The sequence below is a fragment of the Zootoca vivipara genome, chromosome 7, assembly GCF_965207765.1.
Source record: "Zootoca vivipara chromosome 7, rZooViv2.hap1.1, whole genome shotgun sequence".
Classification (NCBI taxonomy): Eukaryota; Metazoa; Chordata; class Lepidosauria; order Squamata; family Lacertidae; genus Zootoca; species Zootoca vivipara.
The window spans coordinates 95,172,361-95,190,192 of NC_142590.1; the positions used below are offsets into that span (position 1 = coordinate 95,172,361).

At 50.4% G+C, this 17,832-nt stretch overlaps 1 protein-coding gene across 1 annotated transcript in view; it reads left to right on the forward strand.

Annotated features, from left to right (window-relative positions):
* Nucleotides 1–17,832, forward strand: part of STAG3 (STAG3 cohesin complex component) — a 25,703-nt gene continuing 7,871 nt past the window's right edge. Inside the window, exons 1-20 of the mRNA XM_088674585.1 lie at nucleotides 1–141; nucleotides 249–453; nucleotides 549–700; nucleotides 10,217–10,290; nucleotides 10,382–10,505; nucleotides 10,955–11,053; nucleotides 11,195–11,274; nucleotides 11,531–11,638; nucleotides 11,870–11,966; nucleotides 12,037–12,148; nucleotides 12,902–13,005; nucleotides 13,099–13,191; nucleotides 13,407–13,496; nucleotides 13,628–13,828; nucleotides 14,132–14,205; nucleotides 14,384–14,471; nucleotides 14,723–14,821; nucleotides 14,897–14,989; nucleotides 15,947–16,109; nucleotides 16,213–16,346. Of these exons, the coding sequence (XP_088530711.1) occupies nucleotides 82–141; nucleotides 249–453; nucleotides 549–700; nucleotides 10,217–10,290; nucleotides 10,382–10,505; nucleotides 10,955–11,053; nucleotides 11,195–11,274; nucleotides 11,531–11,638; nucleotides 11,870–11,966; nucleotides 12,037–12,148; nucleotides 12,902–13,005; nucleotides 13,099–13,191; nucleotides 13,407–13,496; nucleotides 13,628–13,828; nucleotides 14,132–14,205; nucleotides 14,384–14,471; nucleotides 14,723–14,821; nucleotides 14,897–14,989; nucleotides 15,947–16,109; nucleotides 16,213–16,346 (2,250 nt within the window). The 5' untranslated portion in view covers nucleotides 1–81. The remainder of the gene's footprint in view (nucleotides 142–248; nucleotides 454–548; nucleotides 701–10,216; nucleotides 10,291–10,381; nucleotides 10,506–10,954; nucleotides 11,054–11,194; nucleotides 11,275–11,530; nucleotides 11,639–11,869; nucleotides 11,967–12,036; nucleotides 12,149–12,901; nucleotides 13,006–13,098; nucleotides 13,192–13,406; nucleotides 13,497–13,627; nucleotides 13,829–14,131; nucleotides 14,206–14,383; nucleotides 14,472–14,722; nucleotides 14,822–14,896; nucleotides 14,990–15,946; nucleotides 16,110–16,212; nucleotides 16,347–17,832) is intronic.

Below are 17,832 nucleotides of genomic sequence, written 5' to 3' on the forward strand. Positions count from 1 at the left end.
GTGAGGCTGGACTGGCGCTCTCCTCCCTCTCTCTCCCCTTTCTCTTCCCTCCGCGGCCCTGCAGGTGTAGTGACCCTGGAGATGCTGAGAGGCCTTCAGAACTCGGAGATCATCCAGCAACTGACAGAATCATTTGATGAGGTGAGAACTAAAGGAAGGGGGTGTTTCTGGGGAGTTTAAATCTAAAAAGTCACCTTGGAAGGAGGGTAGCAGAGACAAATGGTGGACTCAGACAAATCTTTTCCCAGGGCTCAGCAGAGTACCCGCTGTTGTTGAACACCCCAGTCTGGCGGCGGTTTCGGCAGGGGTTCTGTGAGCTGTTGGCGGTTCTTGTGCACCGTACACAACATGCTGTTCTCTATGATGAGTATTTGATGGGTAGCCTCATCGCCCTGCTTACTGGCATGTCTGACTCCCAGGTTCGTGCTTTCCGCCACACGAGCACCTTGGCAGGTAGGAGAGTAGTCTGGGTTTGGGTGAGCAGATGGATGCATCCCTTTCTGAGAGGAGCTGAGAAATGCCATGCTATGCTTCGTCTTTTTCTGTAGCCATGAAACTAATGACAGGTTTGGTGCGTGTAGCTCTGAGTGTCAGCCTGCAGAAGGACAACAGTCAGCGCCAGTATGAGGCTGAGCAGGCCAAGGGATCAAGCTGCCGGGCTCTGGAGAAGCTGGAAGGGCTGCTGGAACAACACAGAGAGGTGAAGGTGGCAGGGTTGCAGCACAAGGTGGCATGGGGTGGGGTGGGAGAGCAGGCAAATATGACCTCATGGAAATTATTGAAATCTTGTAGAATGAGACTCATAACTTAACGTCATCCACCTGTCTCGGGAGACAGTGGAGAAGGGCATCTTTGGAGGTGGGGTAAACTGTTGGAAGGTTACAGCACCAGTTCTGGCTGTAGAGTCCAATACAAAAGAGATGTGTTTTGTTGCAGCCGGGGCAGATGAAGGCATCTGGTTGTGCTGCTGCGGATGCACTATGGTGTTTCTTCTCTCTCTGCTCCTTTCAGCGGTCATCCCTCTTCTGGTCACTGCTATGGATGCAGGACCTGTCTGTCTCCAGGCATTGTGGTCATCTGCAAAGGATTCCCACAGGGTGGTGTTGATGTTGATGTTTCCAGACTTTATGTCATGTTTGCAGACATTTTTGTAGCACAGAATTGGTCTGCCAGTGGGTCTGGTGGGCCTCACTATACGCCACCTTCGTAGATCTAAAAGCAGCCTTCGACACAGTCCCTAGAACTAATAATAATGTTAAATTATTATTTATACCCCGCCCTCCCCAGTTAAAACCGGGCTCAGGGCGGCTAACACCAATAAAATTACAATAAGACATTAAAAAAACAATTAAAATACAGATTAAAATACAATATTAAAATTTAAAATGCAGCCTCATTTTAAGTAGTCCATAAATCCAAACCATAAGGGAGGAAAACACAGGGGTCAGACTGAATCCAACCCTAAGGCCAGGCAGAACAGCTCTGTCTTGCAGGCCCTGCGGAAAGATGAGAAATCCTGCAGGGCCCTGGTCTCCTGTGAAAGAGTGTTCCACCAAGTTGGAGCCAATACTGAAAAGGCCCTGGCCCTAGTTGAGGCCAATCTAGCCACCTTATGGCTCGGGATCTCCAGAATATTGTTTGTGGACCTTAAGGTCCTCCGCGGGGCATACTAGGAGAAGCAGTCCTGTAGGTACGAGGGTCCCAAGCTGCATAGGGCTTTAAAGGTCAAAACCAGCACCTTAAACCCGATCTTGTACTCCACCTGGAGCCATTGCAGCTGGTAAAGCACTGGATGAATGTGATCCTGTGGCCGGGACCCCGTAAGGAGCCTCACCGCGGCATTCTGCACCCGCTGGAGTTTCTGGGTCATTTTCAAGGGCAGCCCCGCGTAGAGCGAGTTACAATAATCAAGCCTGGAGGTGACCGTCGCATGGACCACTGTGGCCAGATCAGGGCGAGAGAGGTAAGGGACCAACTGCTTGATACGGCGGAGATGGAAAAATGCCACCTTAGTTGTGGCTGCAGCCTACGCCTCCATGGAAAGAGAGGCATTGAAGGTTACACCTAGACTCTTGACAGAAGGCGCTGGCACTAATTGAGCCCCTGCAAGAGATGGGAGTTGGCCTCCCAACCCCATGTCGTCCCGACCCAGCCAGAGAACCTCTGTCTTCGAAGGATTTAGCTTCAACCGGCTCCCACGTAGCCATCCAGCCACAGCTTCCAAGCACTTGGTCAGTGTGTCCGGGGCCGAGGCAGGACAGCCATCCATCAACAGATAGATCTGGGTGTCATCAGCATATTGATGACAACCCAGCCCAAAACTCCGGACAATCTGGGCAAGGGGGCGCATAAAGATATTAAAAAGCATTGGGGAAAGGATTGCACCTTGCGGGACTCCACACACCAAGGAGTGCCGCAGCGACAACTCCCTCCCTAGCGCCACCCTCTGTCCCCAACCTGAGATAAAGGAGCGCAGCCATTGTTGGACTGCCCTGAATCCCCACGTCGGCAAGGCGGTCTAAAAGTTCGTGATTGACCATATCGAAGGCTGGTGACAAATCTAAAAGAATCAGTCCCGACCCACCTCGATCCAGCTGTCTACGGAGATCATCTGTTAAGGCGACCAGAGCTGTCTCGGTCCCATGACCAGGGCGAAAGCCAGACTGAAATGGATCTAGAGCCGATGTTTCATCCAGAAACCTACCAAGCTATTCGGCAACCGCTCTCTCAATTATCTTACCCAGGTACGGAAGATTCAAAACCGGGCAATAATTGGATAGATCTAAAGGATCTAGAGATGTTTTCTTTAAGAGCAGACGCACCACTGCTTCCTTCAATTCCTCTGGGAAAGTCCCTAGACTTTGGGAGAGACTTCAGGGTACCATCATAGATCCAGGCACTTCACTCAAATACGGCTCTTAGAGTTAGGTGTAGCCCCTTGGACACCTAACAGACCCCATTAAAACCTTTAAGGGAGCCAGGCAAGGGTGCCTTTTGGCCCCCCTACTATTTTTATTTCAATAACTTAGTAACCGCTCTCAGTAACCCAGAATTCCACCCCACCCCCCCGAGCTAGCAAATCAGCATATTTCGGTTTTGCTTTACGCTGATGATGCGGTAATTCTATCCAGAACCCCCATTGGGCTCAAAAAAGCATTAAGAAAGCTTGCAGCCTACTGTGAAACGGAATGTCTTAATATAAGCTTACCAAAAGGCCAAGATTCTTGTTTTCGGGGGGGGGGGGGAACCTAAGTTTAGAAGCTGGGAACTTCTGAGGCCATAAACTAGAACAAGTCTCAAACTACTGTATAAGTATTTAGGAATGGTGGTCCAGGCTTCAGGATCCAATAAACTACACATAAATTCCATCGGGAGCTCTGAGGAAAAAACAGCAAATTGCAGCCTCAAATTTTTTAGAACCCAAGGGGGCTTTTTCATCCCCACGGCCCTAAAATTATACAAGGCCAAAACGTTGGCACAGCTCCTATATGGATTCTTTCTGGGCCTGCCATCCTCTGCTTTCTCCCCCCTCCTCCCCCTTGGATTGGAGTGCAACCCAAACTCCTTAGAGCCCTCCTACAAGTTCCCAGATGCTTATCAAACGCATGGATCAGAGTAGAAACGGGGATGATGAGAGTGTTATGATCTCTTACTCACAAGTAGGACCCGACTGGCACGTTCTCTCCCTCCTGGTCGATTGTTCGGGAGCCTCAAAAGCTTTCTCCAGCCTGAACATCACAGCGACTGATGCCAACTGACATCAACACACTTATGGATCTTCAGAGTTTGCGCAATTGCATAACAGGCCTCAGCAACACAGCATTTGGCTAATTATGTTTATTTACATATAAACACACATGGAGCACTGCAACATGGCTCCCTCTCTCTCTAGCATCAGGCAGCAAAGAGAAAGAACAATTGTCCCACTTCACAGCACACAGTAACACAAACATCCTGTTTCCGTCACGTCCGACTCTGGAATGAAAACGTACACCATCATGTGATAGACAACAATCCCATGAATGCAAACACAGGGAATGAATCTCCAATAACCTCCCCCGATTCATGAACCATGTTGCAGTCATCAGTGTAACTGCAACAAACATACAGATGCCATACCCACAGTATATCCCTGTATTAACCCTTGGAACTACCTGCAACTGGATTGGCCTTGGGCCTTACCATCTTGCACTTCTTGGCAACATAGCCTTTCTGACTATGAGGAAGTCTCACACTTGGCTTTGTTGGGACTTGAACCCTAGCCTTGTTCCTCTCTGAGGAATCAATGTTTTCACACATGGCCTCTGGATGTGATTCTGCTTCCTTCTCCAAGGAAACAGTGTCTACCCTTACAGCCTTTGGGTGTGGTTTCCCATCCCTTGAGGACAAACCCTCTACCCCTTTTAAGACTCCGGGTTTCAAGACCTGTGTCGAGCCACTAACCACAGCTAAATCTGCAACGGCTGTGTTAGCAAACTCCTGAGCATACCTGGTGGGCATTTCATCCCTTGTAGCTCCTCCTGATCTGCGCACCTGGCACATCTCCACTGTATTAGTGGAACTCACCTCCGTGTTAGCATCAGCAGCAGACTCTGTATCAGAACCTTCCACAGTGGGGTAGCCTTGGAAAATACCCTTATTTTCCTCCCATACTGCACTGCACTCAACAACCCTAGTGAGTAAAATCAGCTCGGTATGAGGCCTTACCTGTTCATGCCTCCATACCACAGGAAGAATCTATGCTCCCTGCCTTGTGACATCTCAACCCACATGTCAGACCCAATCATTGGCATCTTGGCTTTTTCCGGGTTTGCCTTGTCACTGTCACCATCTCCATTACCAATTGGGTGCCTCTGTGAGATACCCATATTGCCTCCCCCTTTTGCTTTGTCCTGAGCACTGGTACACCTGACCATCCTTGTGTCAGACATCAGCAAGCTGGAAGACGCATGCACACATCCTGAATGAAAAAAATTGTTATCAGATGTAATAGCACATGTCTCTCCAACCTTCCCACCATCCATAGAATCTTAGAGTTGGAAGAGACCACAAGGGCCATCCAGTCCAACCCCCTGCCAAGCAGGAAACACCATCAAAGCATCCCCCATGTTTAAATCACAACATGGTAAGAACCAGCCATTCCTAGTGTTTAAACACATTAAACATCACAACGTTTCAGCTTTTTAGTTCCATGATCCCTGTGTTATGCACCCCCAAGGAGTCTCCAACCAACTGTTGGATCAGTTCCTTCTGTGGCGTACACAGTTCCATCTTGCACAAAGGTGTGCCTTCACCTCAGAATCTAGCACAAAAGATTCTTGAACCTCAGCACTGGATCAGACTGTCACCAAATCTGCTGAAGCTCTGCATCCCTGGCCTTGCTTCATGTCGCCTGTCAGAAATGCAACAAATGTTCCTGAGAAGTCCAAACTTCTCAAAGGGCAAACTTTCCACTGCTCTGACCTCAGCAGTGCCACCTGCTGGTTGGAGTGATGATTGGGATGACTTCACAAGTCACTCCCTTCTCCTTCCGTTCTGGAGAGGGCCCCCCCCCCAACAGGAAACAATGCAATTTAATACCCCAGAGGACACGATAACACTTCAAAATGACCTTCCTTAACAGATTAGACAACTGGGCCAAAGCAAACAATGTGTCCAACAAATTCCTCACTTGGTCCTTGCCAACAGGGATGAACTGATCAACAAAGTAGAAGTCTTTGAAACCTTGGGAGGAAGTGATCATGTCCTCTTGGGTTTCAAAATGTAGAGGCAAGGGAAAGTTTGCTCAGACATGCACTCTGGACTTTAAAAAGGCCGATTTCAAAAAGTTGAAGGAACTACTGTGACATGCCATGGTTGGAAATACTCAGAGATTGGAGCCCAGGATGGATGGGAGTTTCTTAAAGGTGAAATATTAAAAGCTTAAATGCAGACAATTCTAACAAGAATTGGATTCTCAGGAACAAGAATTTAAGGGAGAGAAAAACAACAGTGATCTCATTGTGGGAGTTTACTATAGATCCCCAAGCCAAACTGAGGACACAGATGATGCCTTCCTGGAACAGATGGCCAAGCATTCCAAAGGAAGTGAGATAGTAGTAATGGGGGATTTCAACTATCCTGATATTTGTTGGATGTCAAACTCAGCCAAGAGCATAAGGTCGAACAGATTCCTCACTGGCCTTGCAGACAACTTCATTGTCCAGAAAGTGGGAGAAGCAACAAGAGGATCAGCCATTTTAGATCTGGTCCTAACCAATAGTGATGACTTGGTTAGTGGGGTAGAAGTGGCAGGATCATTAGGTGGGAGTGACCATGCTCTTCTGGAGTTTATTATCCAGCGGAAAGGAGCAACCAAGCATACTAAGGTCCAAATTCTAGACTTTAAGAAAGCCAACTTCAGAAAACTTAGGGAAACGCTGGGTGAAATCCCATGGACAGTAATACTAAAAGGGAAGGGAGTTTATGATGGTTGGGAGTTTGTTAAAAGGGAGATATTAAAAGCACAACTTCAGGCAATACCAATGAGACGGAAACATGGAAGGTGCCTAAAGAAGCCAGGCTGGCTATCTAAAGAACTTTTGACTGAGTTAAGATTTAAAAGGGATATGTACAAAAATGCAAAAAGGGGAAAACCACCAGAGAGGAATTCAAACATATAGCCAGCACGTGTAGAGACAAAGTCAGAAAAGCTAAAGCACAGAATGAACTCAGGCTCGCTAGAGAGGTTAAAAGCAACAAAAAGGGCTTTTATGGGTATGTCCGTAGCAAAAGGAAAAACAAGGAAACAGTGGGGTCACTCAGAGGAGAAGATGGTGAAATGCAAACAGGGGACAGAGAAAGGGCAGAACTCCTCAATGCCTTCTTTGCCTCAGTCTTCTCCAAGAAAGAAAACAACGCCCGACCTGAAGAATATGGAGCAGATGATTCAGCAGGGGAAACACAGCCCAGAATAAGTAAGGAGGTAGTACAAGAATACTTGGCTAGTTTAGATGTATTCAAGTCTCCAGGGCCAGATGAACTATATCCAAGAGTATTAAAAGAACTGGCAGAGGTGATTTCAGAACCACTGGCAATAATCTTTGAAAATTCCTGGAGAACAGGCGAAGTTCCAGCAGACTGGAGGAGGGCAAATGTTGTCCCTATTTTCAAAAAGGGGAAAAGAGAGGACCCAAACAATTACCGCCCAGTCAGCCTGACATCAATACCAGGAACGATTCTAGAGCAGATCATTAAGCAAACAGTCTGTGAGCACCTAGAAAGAAACTCTGTGATCACTAAAAGTCAGCATGGGTTCCTGAAAAATAAGTCATGTCAGACTAATCTGATCTCATTTTTTGACAGAATTACAAGCCTGGTAGATGAAGGGAACGCTGTGGATGTAGCCTATCTTGATTTCAGCAAGGCCTTTGACATGGTGCCCCATGATATTCTTGTAAAGAAGCTGGTAAAATGTGGACTAGACAATGCTACCATTCAGTGGATTTGTAACTGGCTTACTGACCGAACCCAAAGGGTGCTCATCAATGGCTCCTCCTCATCCTGGAGAGTAGTGACTAGTGGGGTGCCACAGGGTTCTGTCTTGGTGCCCAGTCTTGTTCAACATCTTTATCAATGACTTGGATGATGGGCTTGAGGGCATCCTGAGCAAGTTTGCAGATGACACCAAATTGGGAGGGGTGGCTAACACCCCAGAGGACAGGATCACACTTCAAAATGACCTTAATAGATTAGACAACTGGGCCAAAGCAAACAAGATGAATTTTAACAAGGAGAAATGTAAAGTACTACACTTGGGCAAAAAAAAATGAAAGGCACAAATACAGGATGGGAGACACCTGGCTTGAGAGCAGTACATGTGAAAAGGATCTAGGAGTCTTGGTAGACCACAAACTTGACATGAGTCAGCAGTGTGATGCAGCAGCTAAAAAAGCCAATGCAATTCTGGGCTGCATCAATAGGAGTATAGCATCTAGATCAAGGGAAGTAATAGTACCACTGTATTCTGCTCTGGTCAGACCTCACCTGGAGTACTGTGTCCAGTTCTGGGCACCACAGTTCAAGAAGGATACTGATAAGCTGGAACGTGTCCAGAAGAGGGCAACCAAAATGGTCAAAGGCCTGGAAACGATGCCTTATGAGGAACGGCTTAGGGAGCTGGGTATGTTTAGCCTGGAGAAGAGAAGGTTAAGGGGTGATATGATAACCATGTTCAAATATATAAAAGGATGTCATATAGAGGAGGGAGAAAGGTTGTTTTCTGCTGCTCCAGAGAAGCGGACACGGAGCAACGGATTCAAACTACAAGAAAGAAAATTCCACCTAAACATTAGGAAGAACTTCCTGACAGTAAGAGCTGTTCGGCAGTGGAATTTGCTGCCAAGGAGTGTGGTGGAGTCTCCTTCTTTGGAGGTCTTTAAGCAGAGGCTTGACAGCCATCTGTCAGGAATGCTTTGATGGTGTTTCCTGCTTGGCAGGGGGTTGGACTGGATGGCCCTTGTGGTCTCTTCCAACTCTATGATTCTATGATTCTATGGATGCAGAATGAGCTCACAGATGAGTTGAAATTTGAGAAGGGAAGAAAGGAAAGAATGGAGGAGGAGTATATACAAGTAGCCAACAGTTGCAGGGTGAATGTCAGATGGGCTAAAGCTCAGAATGAACTCAAGTTTGCAAGAGAGATTTAAAAAGGTGTTTGGGTTTTTTTTGGCTGTGTTCGAAGCAAGAGGAACAATCAAGTGGCAGGTCCTCTGTGTGGAGAAGTTGGAGAAGTGCTGTTGGATGAGAGAGAAGGCAAATGTCAGAGAAGTTCCTTCACTGACAGCAGAACTGCTCAACGCTTCCTTTACTTCTTTCTTCACCCAAAAGAAAATCAATGCCCAACCTAGTGATAGCATGATAAGTGAAGGGAGGGAGGGAGGAGTTGCAGCCCAAGATAGGAAAAGAGATGGTAAGAGCATCATAGCAACGTTAAATGCCTTCAGATCTCCAGGGACTGATGAGCAGCACCCAAGGGTACTAATGGAGCTTGCAGATTTAATCTCGGAGCCTCGATAATCTTTGAGAATTCTTTGGAGTTGTCATTCATGAATGTCTGGCATGCCACAGGTCTAAAGTGCAAAATACATCTTTGGATTTTGAGTTTCTTGACAGCATTTTGGGGCTCACTATGGTGCTGGAGGAGACTCTTGAGAGTCCCATGGACTGCAAGAAGATCAAACCTATCCATTCTGAAGGAAATCAGCCCCGAGTGCTCACTGGAAGGACAGATCGTGAAGCTGAGGCTCCAATACTTTGGCCACCTCATGAGAAGAGAAGACTTCCTGGAAAAGACCCTGATGTTGGGAAAGATGGAGGGCGCAGGGAGAAGGGGACGACAGAGGACGAGATGGCTGGACAGTGTTCTTGAAGCTACAAACATGAGTTTGACCAAACTGCGGGAGGCAGTGGAAGACGAGTGCTTGGTGTGCTCTGGTCCATGGGGTCACGAAGAGTCGGACACGACTATACGACTAAACAACAACAATGTTGATCTAGTATTTCTTCAGGTGAAATTTTGGAACAGAAACATGCAGATTCGGCACAGAAACCACCAGGACCCAAGCAGACCCTTCACAACACGTCTTTTGGGAACATATCCCTGTGCTCACACACCAGAGCTCCGCAAAGCCCTCTGTGGACTTAAAGGGAGCATCTGCTGTTACACAAAGGCTCTCCACTGTGACTTCCCTAGACTCTTGTGGGAGTTAACATTTCTTATGGGTATCTGCTGGATCCCTTCCCCTGTCCCAACTTTTCCTTGTGCTCTCTTGATAAAGGCTTCAGAGCATCCAGGTGGCTGTGCTTGGGATCATGGAACTCTGGGGCTCTAATGTATCAATAAAAGCATTGGCTGGGTTCATTTCTCATAGACAGGAGGGGAAGGGTTCAATCTTCCTGTCACGGAACCCCTAGATTAAATGTTATAGCACTACAGCTACTGAATTGATCTTCTGTGGGCTGCAACCTCTGTAGAGATTCATTCTAACTCATTAGGAGGCAATTTTGACTCAGTGTCATTTTTACATGCCAGAGACGGAAGATGTGACTGCTTCAAGCAGGGCAGATAGCCTGCTCCTTGTGAGAGTCCCTTTGACATGTCAGATGCCGGTGGCAGCGCACACAAGTGCCTGGCTGGAGGCTTAAACCACTTGTGTCCTGCTTTGTGTGTTGCCAGCTCCAGGAGAAACAGGAAGAGCTTGAGAATTTGATGAACGCTATCTTCAAGGGGGTCTTCATTCACCGCTATCGGTGAGTTGGGGTGAGGGCAAGTTCAGCTAGAGCAGGGACCAGTGAACTATGCTGTCCGTCTTAACACTTTCTTCGTTATTTGCTTGTCAAGGGACCTTATGCCTGAAATCCGTGCCATTTGCATTGAAGAGATGGGCCAGTGGATAGAGCATTACAGCAACTCCTTCCTGACTGACAGCTATCTCAAGTACATTGGCTGGACGCTACATGACAAGGTAGGTAGGTAGGTAGGTAGATGGAAGAAGGTGGGTGTTGCATCCAGCGGGGCGTACAATAGTTCAGAGGAAAAACTTAACAACTTGCTGTTTTGCCATATGAAGCTTTCAGGTAGAAGTTACTTGACTTAGGACAGCTGTCTTGGAGTCCTTTGAAGTCAAGGCTCCTTAAAACCCATTGAAACAAAATTTAACTAAGATTGCAGGCTTGTTTAGGTGACTATAAGAATCTGTGGTTATACTAGTTACTTGTTCATCAGTGTAGATAGTGCAGGTAATATTCTTAGTTGGTTCTGTGAAAGTAGAAACATGTCTGTGAAAGTTGAGGTTCTCCTGGGAGAATGTCCACCTTAGGGTCTGGCCTTGCTGATCTCTCTTGAAGAAGCCCAAGGAGCTGGCCTGGCAGCTGCTAGTCTCTTGCTTCTAATCTCCTCCTGTTTGTCTTGCAGCAGGGGGAGGTCCGGCTCAAGTGCCTGCTTGCTCTGCAAGGACTGTATCGCAGCCAGGAGAGGGCTGCTCGCATGGAGCTCTTCACCAGCCGTTTCAAGGTAAGGGTCTTGACCTAAGAATGCTGTCAGCTGGATGTCTTCCACACCTTCTTGGCCTTCCTCTGTTCCTGGACCTTCTGCTGTGGGGTCCTTGTATCTGTGCGTTGCTCCCCTGCCCAATGCCTGCGCTCTTCCCTGCAGGAGCGAATGGTGTCCATGGTCCTGGACAAGGAGCCCCAGGTGGCAGTGGAAGCTGTCAGGCTGCTCACCCTCATCTTTCAGTAAGTGTTGTCAGGGTGGGGGGGATGCTAGGGCCTGAGCCCCTTGGATCCCCTCCCCCCAAGTCCATAGTGTGCACACAGGAAACTTCCTTGGTCCAGTCAATGCAGTGTTGGCTGCGCTGACAAGCAAGCCGCCTCCAGGGTTGGGTCAAGGTCTTTCTCAGCCCTGCCTGGGACCTTTGCATGCAGGGCATGTGCTCTGCCACTGAGCTCCAGCCACGGCCCACTGATTAGTGGATGCTTGATCTCCGTTCAGGAATATGGATGACGTGCTTACAGACTTGGATTGTGCAAGCGTCTTTCCACTTGTGTATGCTTCTAGCCATCCTCTTGCAGCAGCCGCTGGTGAATTCTTATATAACAAGTGAGTGTGTCCCCCCCTCTACCCCCCCTCCCCAGAACTGCAGCATCTCAAGCAGAAGACCAGCTTGTTTTTTCATCTATCTTGTAAATCATGTGTTTTGCTGCAATCAAGCGGTCTATAAATTTTATTAAATAAACGAGACTTGCTCCTGCTCTGCTGCCTCTTACAAGCCTTCCTGCAGAATCCTTGATTCCATCTCCCCTTTCTTAACAATAGCGGTTTGGCCCCTAGGTTGTTGGCTCCCACCTTGTGTGCCAGGGGGATGGCAGGGAAGCAGCGCACCCGAGCCGCCTTCCAGCTGCTGCTGGCCTTTTCCATTGAGAGTGAGGTGAGGCAGCCGGGGGGGCAGGGGGAGAGACCTTCCCAGGCAGGGGCATGACATTGCTCTCCCCACACAGTTCCACGACCATGCCAGCTACCTGGTGGACAGCCTGTGGGACTGTGCGGCTGCCTTGCTGAAGGACTGGCAGCTGCTGACTGGGCTGCTGCTGGAGGAACCCCCTGCGGAAGGTGAGGAACAGGGGGGGGGGCTGAAGGGACACCTGGAAGCAGTGATGAGCATTGACATCTCTGCCCAGCTTGCACAAGTGATGGGGGGGGGGGAAGGTTGGCTCTTGCTGGGCACGTCTGCAAGTGAAGTGTCTAAGGTGAAAGCTTTCAATCTGGTGTGGTCCAGGATCCACCCAGCTCTTCAGTGATCAGCTCACAATTGCAAGGTCTGAGTAGAATAATGGAAGGGGAGGGGTTACCTCAGATTGGGCGCCTGCTTGTCATTTTTAGTATCGCCTGGACACATTCCTAGCAGGTACATATCCAGCCCTCCTTTGGCTGCTTCCAAAGGCACCAGGGGAGGAGGCGGAGTCATTTGCATGTTGGCAGTTTTAAGCAGTTTCTCTGGCTGTGAAGAGATTCAGGAGCAGCTTTCAGTCTAGTTGCCTATTTTTTACCTTCACACAAGTCGAGATGGAGAAATAATGGCTGCTGGTGAAATGAAACCTCTCCTTCGAGACTTCTCACAGGGTAGGCTAAAGTTGGAGTGGGGAACATACAAGGTGGTGAACTACAACTCCCATCAGCCCTAGCAGGCGTGGCAGATGACCAGGGATGATGGAAGCTGCAGTTCACCAATGTTGAGGTGGGTTTAAAGGGCAGCCCAGACACGGACCGTGTATGAGGTGCACAGTGTGGAACAACTACATTGCACAGGCCAGCAAAGGGCCTGCAGAACTCGCTCCCTGGCTCAGCTGCTGCCTTGTTCCACAGGCCTCGGAGACCGAGAGGAGAACAGCCTCATCATGTTCTTGGCAGCCAGTGTGCGGCAGGCCACAGAGGGGCAGCCACCTGTCGGTCGGATCTCTGGGAAGAAGGTAAAGGAAGGGTCGGGGTGGCCGCCTGAGGTGTTCTCAGCTCCGCTTCTACCCTCCACTGGGCTATGCTTCCCATTCTTTCTGCTCTGCAAGGTGCTTTCTGCTCGGGAGCGGAAGGTGCAAGTGGAGGATCGCCTCAGACTCACCCAGCACCTCATCCCCCTGCTGCCCCTGCTGCTGGCTAAGGTGAGCCCTGTGAGGGGTGGGGGGGCATGGAAGCATTCTGGGGTGACTGACATGTCCCTCCCCCTTGGGGTCTGGGTTCATGGGACTTGACATTCTTGGCTTCTGCAAATGCAGACTAGATGGTTTCCCTTGCCCTGGGCAGTGCCTTCCTGTTCATGTCCCCTCTTGGCTATGTGGGAGCCTGAATGTTCCTTCTCTCTGCTCCCTTTGGCCAGTTCTCAGCTGATGCCGAAAAAGTGGTTTATCTGTTGGAGGTCCCGTGCTACTTTGACCTGACTCTTTACAGCAGTGGCCGTCTGGAAAAGGTGAGGGAGCCCTGCGCCTGCCCCCTCCCTTCGCCAGACCAGGGCTTGGGTGTGGGGCTGGGCCTGCCCTCTCCCCCTAGAGAAGCCTGTCCCGAGCTGCCAACCAACCAGGCTGCTGCCCTTCTGCCAAGCATTTAGAGCTGCTGCTGGCCCAGCTGTGGGAGGTGATGGAAAAGCACACAGACTGTGAAGTGCTGGAGGCTACTTCCAGGACTCTGCACATGCTCTGCTCTCCAGAACTGGCTTTCTACAGCCGTGCAGATTTTGCCCGCAGTCGTCTGGTGGACCATCTGGCGGATAAATTCCAACATGAGGCGACTGAACTGTTCCAGGTACAGAGCGCTGGTGGCCATGGCAGCTTGGAATGGTCAGTGGGAAGGCAGTGGCCAGGCCACAGGTGGAGGTGCCTGGGAATGTGGGGCTGGTGGCTGGGCTAGGCAGTGCATGTATGGAGCAATGCTTTTCCTTCATTTCTCCCTCCTCCACATAGGAGACTGTAAGAGGGTTGAGGTGCTGGGTTGCTTTCCTGCTTCACTGTCATTGCAGTCCATGGAAGGCCAAAAGACTGCAATGATCAAGGAGGAGGAGAAACGGCCATGGTCAATGAGGTTTTCTTTCTCTTGGTTCCTGTTCAGTCCCCCTGCTGTCTGGAGAATGAAGATGTATACCGTGTGGCTGCCACTCTCAAACGCATTGCCATCCTGCACAGGTGAGCACAGGGAGGAGGGAGAGAACCAGGCAGTTCTGTTGTTCTGCAGGCCCCATCCTAGCTAGCATCCCAGCCCAAGGCTTTTAGACCCTCCCTCTGCTGCTCTGGAGCAGCCCCATGCTGCTTCTGTTGCATGGAAGGAAGAGGCAAGGACTGTCTTTTGCTTTTTTGTCTGCAGTGCTCATGACCTGACCCCGTGGAATTTCTTTGACCCCTGCATCCGATTCCTGCACCACACGGTGGACACAGAGGAGATCCCCAAGCAGGTACTGCAGGGTTGCAGGGAGAGTGGCTTGAACTGACGAGTGCCCTGGAAAAGTGGAGATGAACATAGGCACATGTGCCCACAGTTGCATGCCTGTGTCGTCTCACTGTTGCTACCACATCCTACTCCCTTCCCCCATTTTTGGGGGTGGGTACAGCCTTGCAGCTGCAGAGTGGAAGGTTCCTCACCACCCCAAATATTCTTGATCTTGCTTTGGCTGCTTCCATATCTGCCTGACTTCCTTCGTTGCAGGTGGTCATCTCTGCCATATCCTGTTCATACTTCTCACTCTATTGGGAGCTGTACCACCTCTGTGCCGCCGCCACAGCCTCTGACCCTCTTCCCAGACAGGTGAGCAGGGCTTTTAAGAGCGGGTGGGTCTCCCTTTGCACCACCACACACTCATGAGACCACTCCTCCTTCCAGGAGCAACTGCTCAGCCTGAAGGGAAAAGTGGCTTCCTTCTGCTCCCTCTGTCAGAACTACCTTGTGGACATGGACCCCGGTGTTCAGCAGCAGGTGAGAGCAGCAGACAGGGTTCCTGTGTTCCCTATGGGAGTTGGGATTCTGGCTCTTGCCAACTTCGTGAAACACTCAAAAGAGCCGGGCTTCTTCTGTTGGCCACAAGGATGCTTGCTCATCTCTTGTTCACATTCTCCCTTCACAACATGAGAGAGATAAGTTGCCAAATCTTACAACCCCTTCCTTCTTATTCATATGGGTACAAGCACCACTGCCACACAACTACAGCATATAGCAAAGGACTCTTGATACTCTGGGCAGGAAACCTTGGGGTGCAGGTGGTCTTTTCATCATTCCTTCCTGTTGAAGGCTGTGGCCCCCCCAAAGGGAAATACTGGAGGCCAACCACTGGCCGTGCGGGTAATGTCAGGAAGGGTTTGGCATCTTGGATCATGGTCTCCACTTCTTGAGGAAAGACTTCTGGCAAGAGATGGGCTGCACCTCACAGAATGTGTTTGCTAAGAGTCTCACAAACCTGATCAGGAGATCTTTAAACTAGATCCTGAGAGGGAGACAACATTACAGTCAGAACACCAGTTACTGGGGACAATAACTTCATTGATGGGTAGGAGACTGAGCGGTGCTCCAGAAACCTGCTAAAGGGCAAGAAACTACAAGAAGGAACGACGCATGGTTTCATTTGTTGCATGGCTTGGCCTTGTGCAGCTGATTTGGGGTTGGGGTTTGGGGGGTTGGGAGGCAGCAGCCCCAGGCAGGAGTCATGGAGGAGGAGAGGCATTGATTTCTTGCCCCAGCCACAACTGTAATGCAGTGGACAAGGAAGAGGCTACTTCTCCCCTTTGCGTGCCCAGAGGAGGGGCGTACAGAAACAAGGCAGTGTGTCCCTGCTTGCTGCCATTTTCCTTCCCCCTCCCCCATTTTCTAGGACTTGCTCGTGAATTGTGTGATGTCCCTTCCTGCCCCCTCACTTTCTGTCTCTGGTTTCCCTGCCAGGCCTTTGTGGTGCTGACTGACCTGCTCATTATTTTCGGCCCTCAACTGCCGTATGGGGGCCACCGCCTTCTCCGGGAGCTGGTGTACGAGCCGGATGTTGCTTTGCAGTCGCAGCTGGCTGGCTTCCTTGTGGACCACGTCTTCAACCATGACCAGGTTGAAGGTACTGGGCCGGGCCCATGAAGCCACTGGCTGCAGGAGGGCAGGGGTCCCTGTGCAGAGCACCCTCACCCACCCTCACCCACCCTTCCCCTTGTTGGTCGCAGGCAGCCAGGATGAGATGCTCCAGATCGAGCAACTGCACCAGCGCCGCAAGCTGCTGGCCGGATTCTGCAAGCTCATTATCTACGGAGTCCTGGAGCTGAGTGCTGCCTCAGACATCTTCAAGCATTACTCCAAGGTGGGGGGGGGGCGGATGTGCCCAGGCTCTTGGCTCTGACATGGGTCCCCTTCCTCTTGCTCAGCGATGTTGCTGGACAGCTGGTTGGGTGCCAGATTAGCCAGCAAGGCCCCAAGAGATGCACGACAGCTGGTCCTCCATGTGCAGCTCTGGTGGGCTGCGGTTTGGGGGGGATGTGCTTTCGGCATTACCTGGGGCTGTAATGCACAGCAGCTGCCTGGTGGTAGAGGATGGGGACCTTCTCCCAGGCTCCCAAGGGATTCTTTTCCCACCCTGAGGATGGGGAATATGTGTTACAGTTCAAAAGATCGCAGGCTCAGGGTACAAGTGCAAAGCATTAGGCACATAGCCAGAAGCACACTGAACTCGGATGATCAGGCAGCAGCAGATTTTAAAGACCCTATTTCCTCACCCAAAGTCTCACCACTACTCAGGAGGCTGGTCGGGCCTGGCTGGGGGCGTTCTGTGGGCAGGGGTTCAATTCTGGCTAGCTTTGTGCAGCATCCACCTGGGGACAAACCCTGAGGTTCTCTGTTCTACATGATGGTCAGCAGAGGACTGTCATAATAGCTGTCTTTGACCCAGTCTTTCTGGCATCCTAGCAGATGGCACTGTTGGTTATACAGTGGTTCCACTCCTTCCTCCTGGGCAGATGGCTGGGAAAGGTTCCTGTCACAGTGGCCGGAGCGGGCTACTTCAGAGTAACGATTCTACACAGCTCTGCATTTTATTCTTTTATTGGTGCTGCGTATTTACAGTGCTGAAGTCATTGCTATATACACGGAGCTATGTGTTCAGTCGGGTTCAGAACCTCCGAATGGCTTTTGGCGCGTCTTTCTCCAACACAAAAGCCTCGGTAGACCCATCCTCTTTCCTCTCCTCTTTCTGCGCAATTCCGGAGTTGGGGGGATGGGTCTCCCCCCCTTATTTGCCCCTTCCTGTTCCACCTGAGACCCTGGCTCCGCTACCTTGCCTGAGCCTCGGACACGACTTCCTGCTTCCCCACTGGAATCGGAACTCTCTCTGCTTTCCCCTGTGCTCGGGGATGGGCTTGAACTCAGGAGGGGAGGGACTTCGCGATATCCCCTGTCCCTCACATCCACCCCCCTTCCAAGCTCCCCTTCTCCCCTCCCCAGGTCCCCCCCGGGTGTCGGTGACGACTGGAAGCCTAAGAACTCAGTACTTTCCGAGCCCGTTGGTGTGAACACCTCCCCCCAGTCTTGCGAGCCCCCCCTTCCGCCTGGGAGGACTGGAATCCCAAAAAGTCCGTGGCGTCAGAGCTGGTGGGGGTAAAAATGTGCTGCCAGTCTGCTTCTTCCTCTGACTGAGTGGATCTCGGCGACGCCCATACTTCTTCCTCTGGTTCCTCAAACTCCGCTTCCCATCCCCATGGTGAACTGCTCTCCAGTACTTCCTCCCTCTCCCCCTCCCCCTCCCTTTCCATGTGCCAGGGCTTGGGTCTGTGGGGAAAGAGGGCGTGAAATTC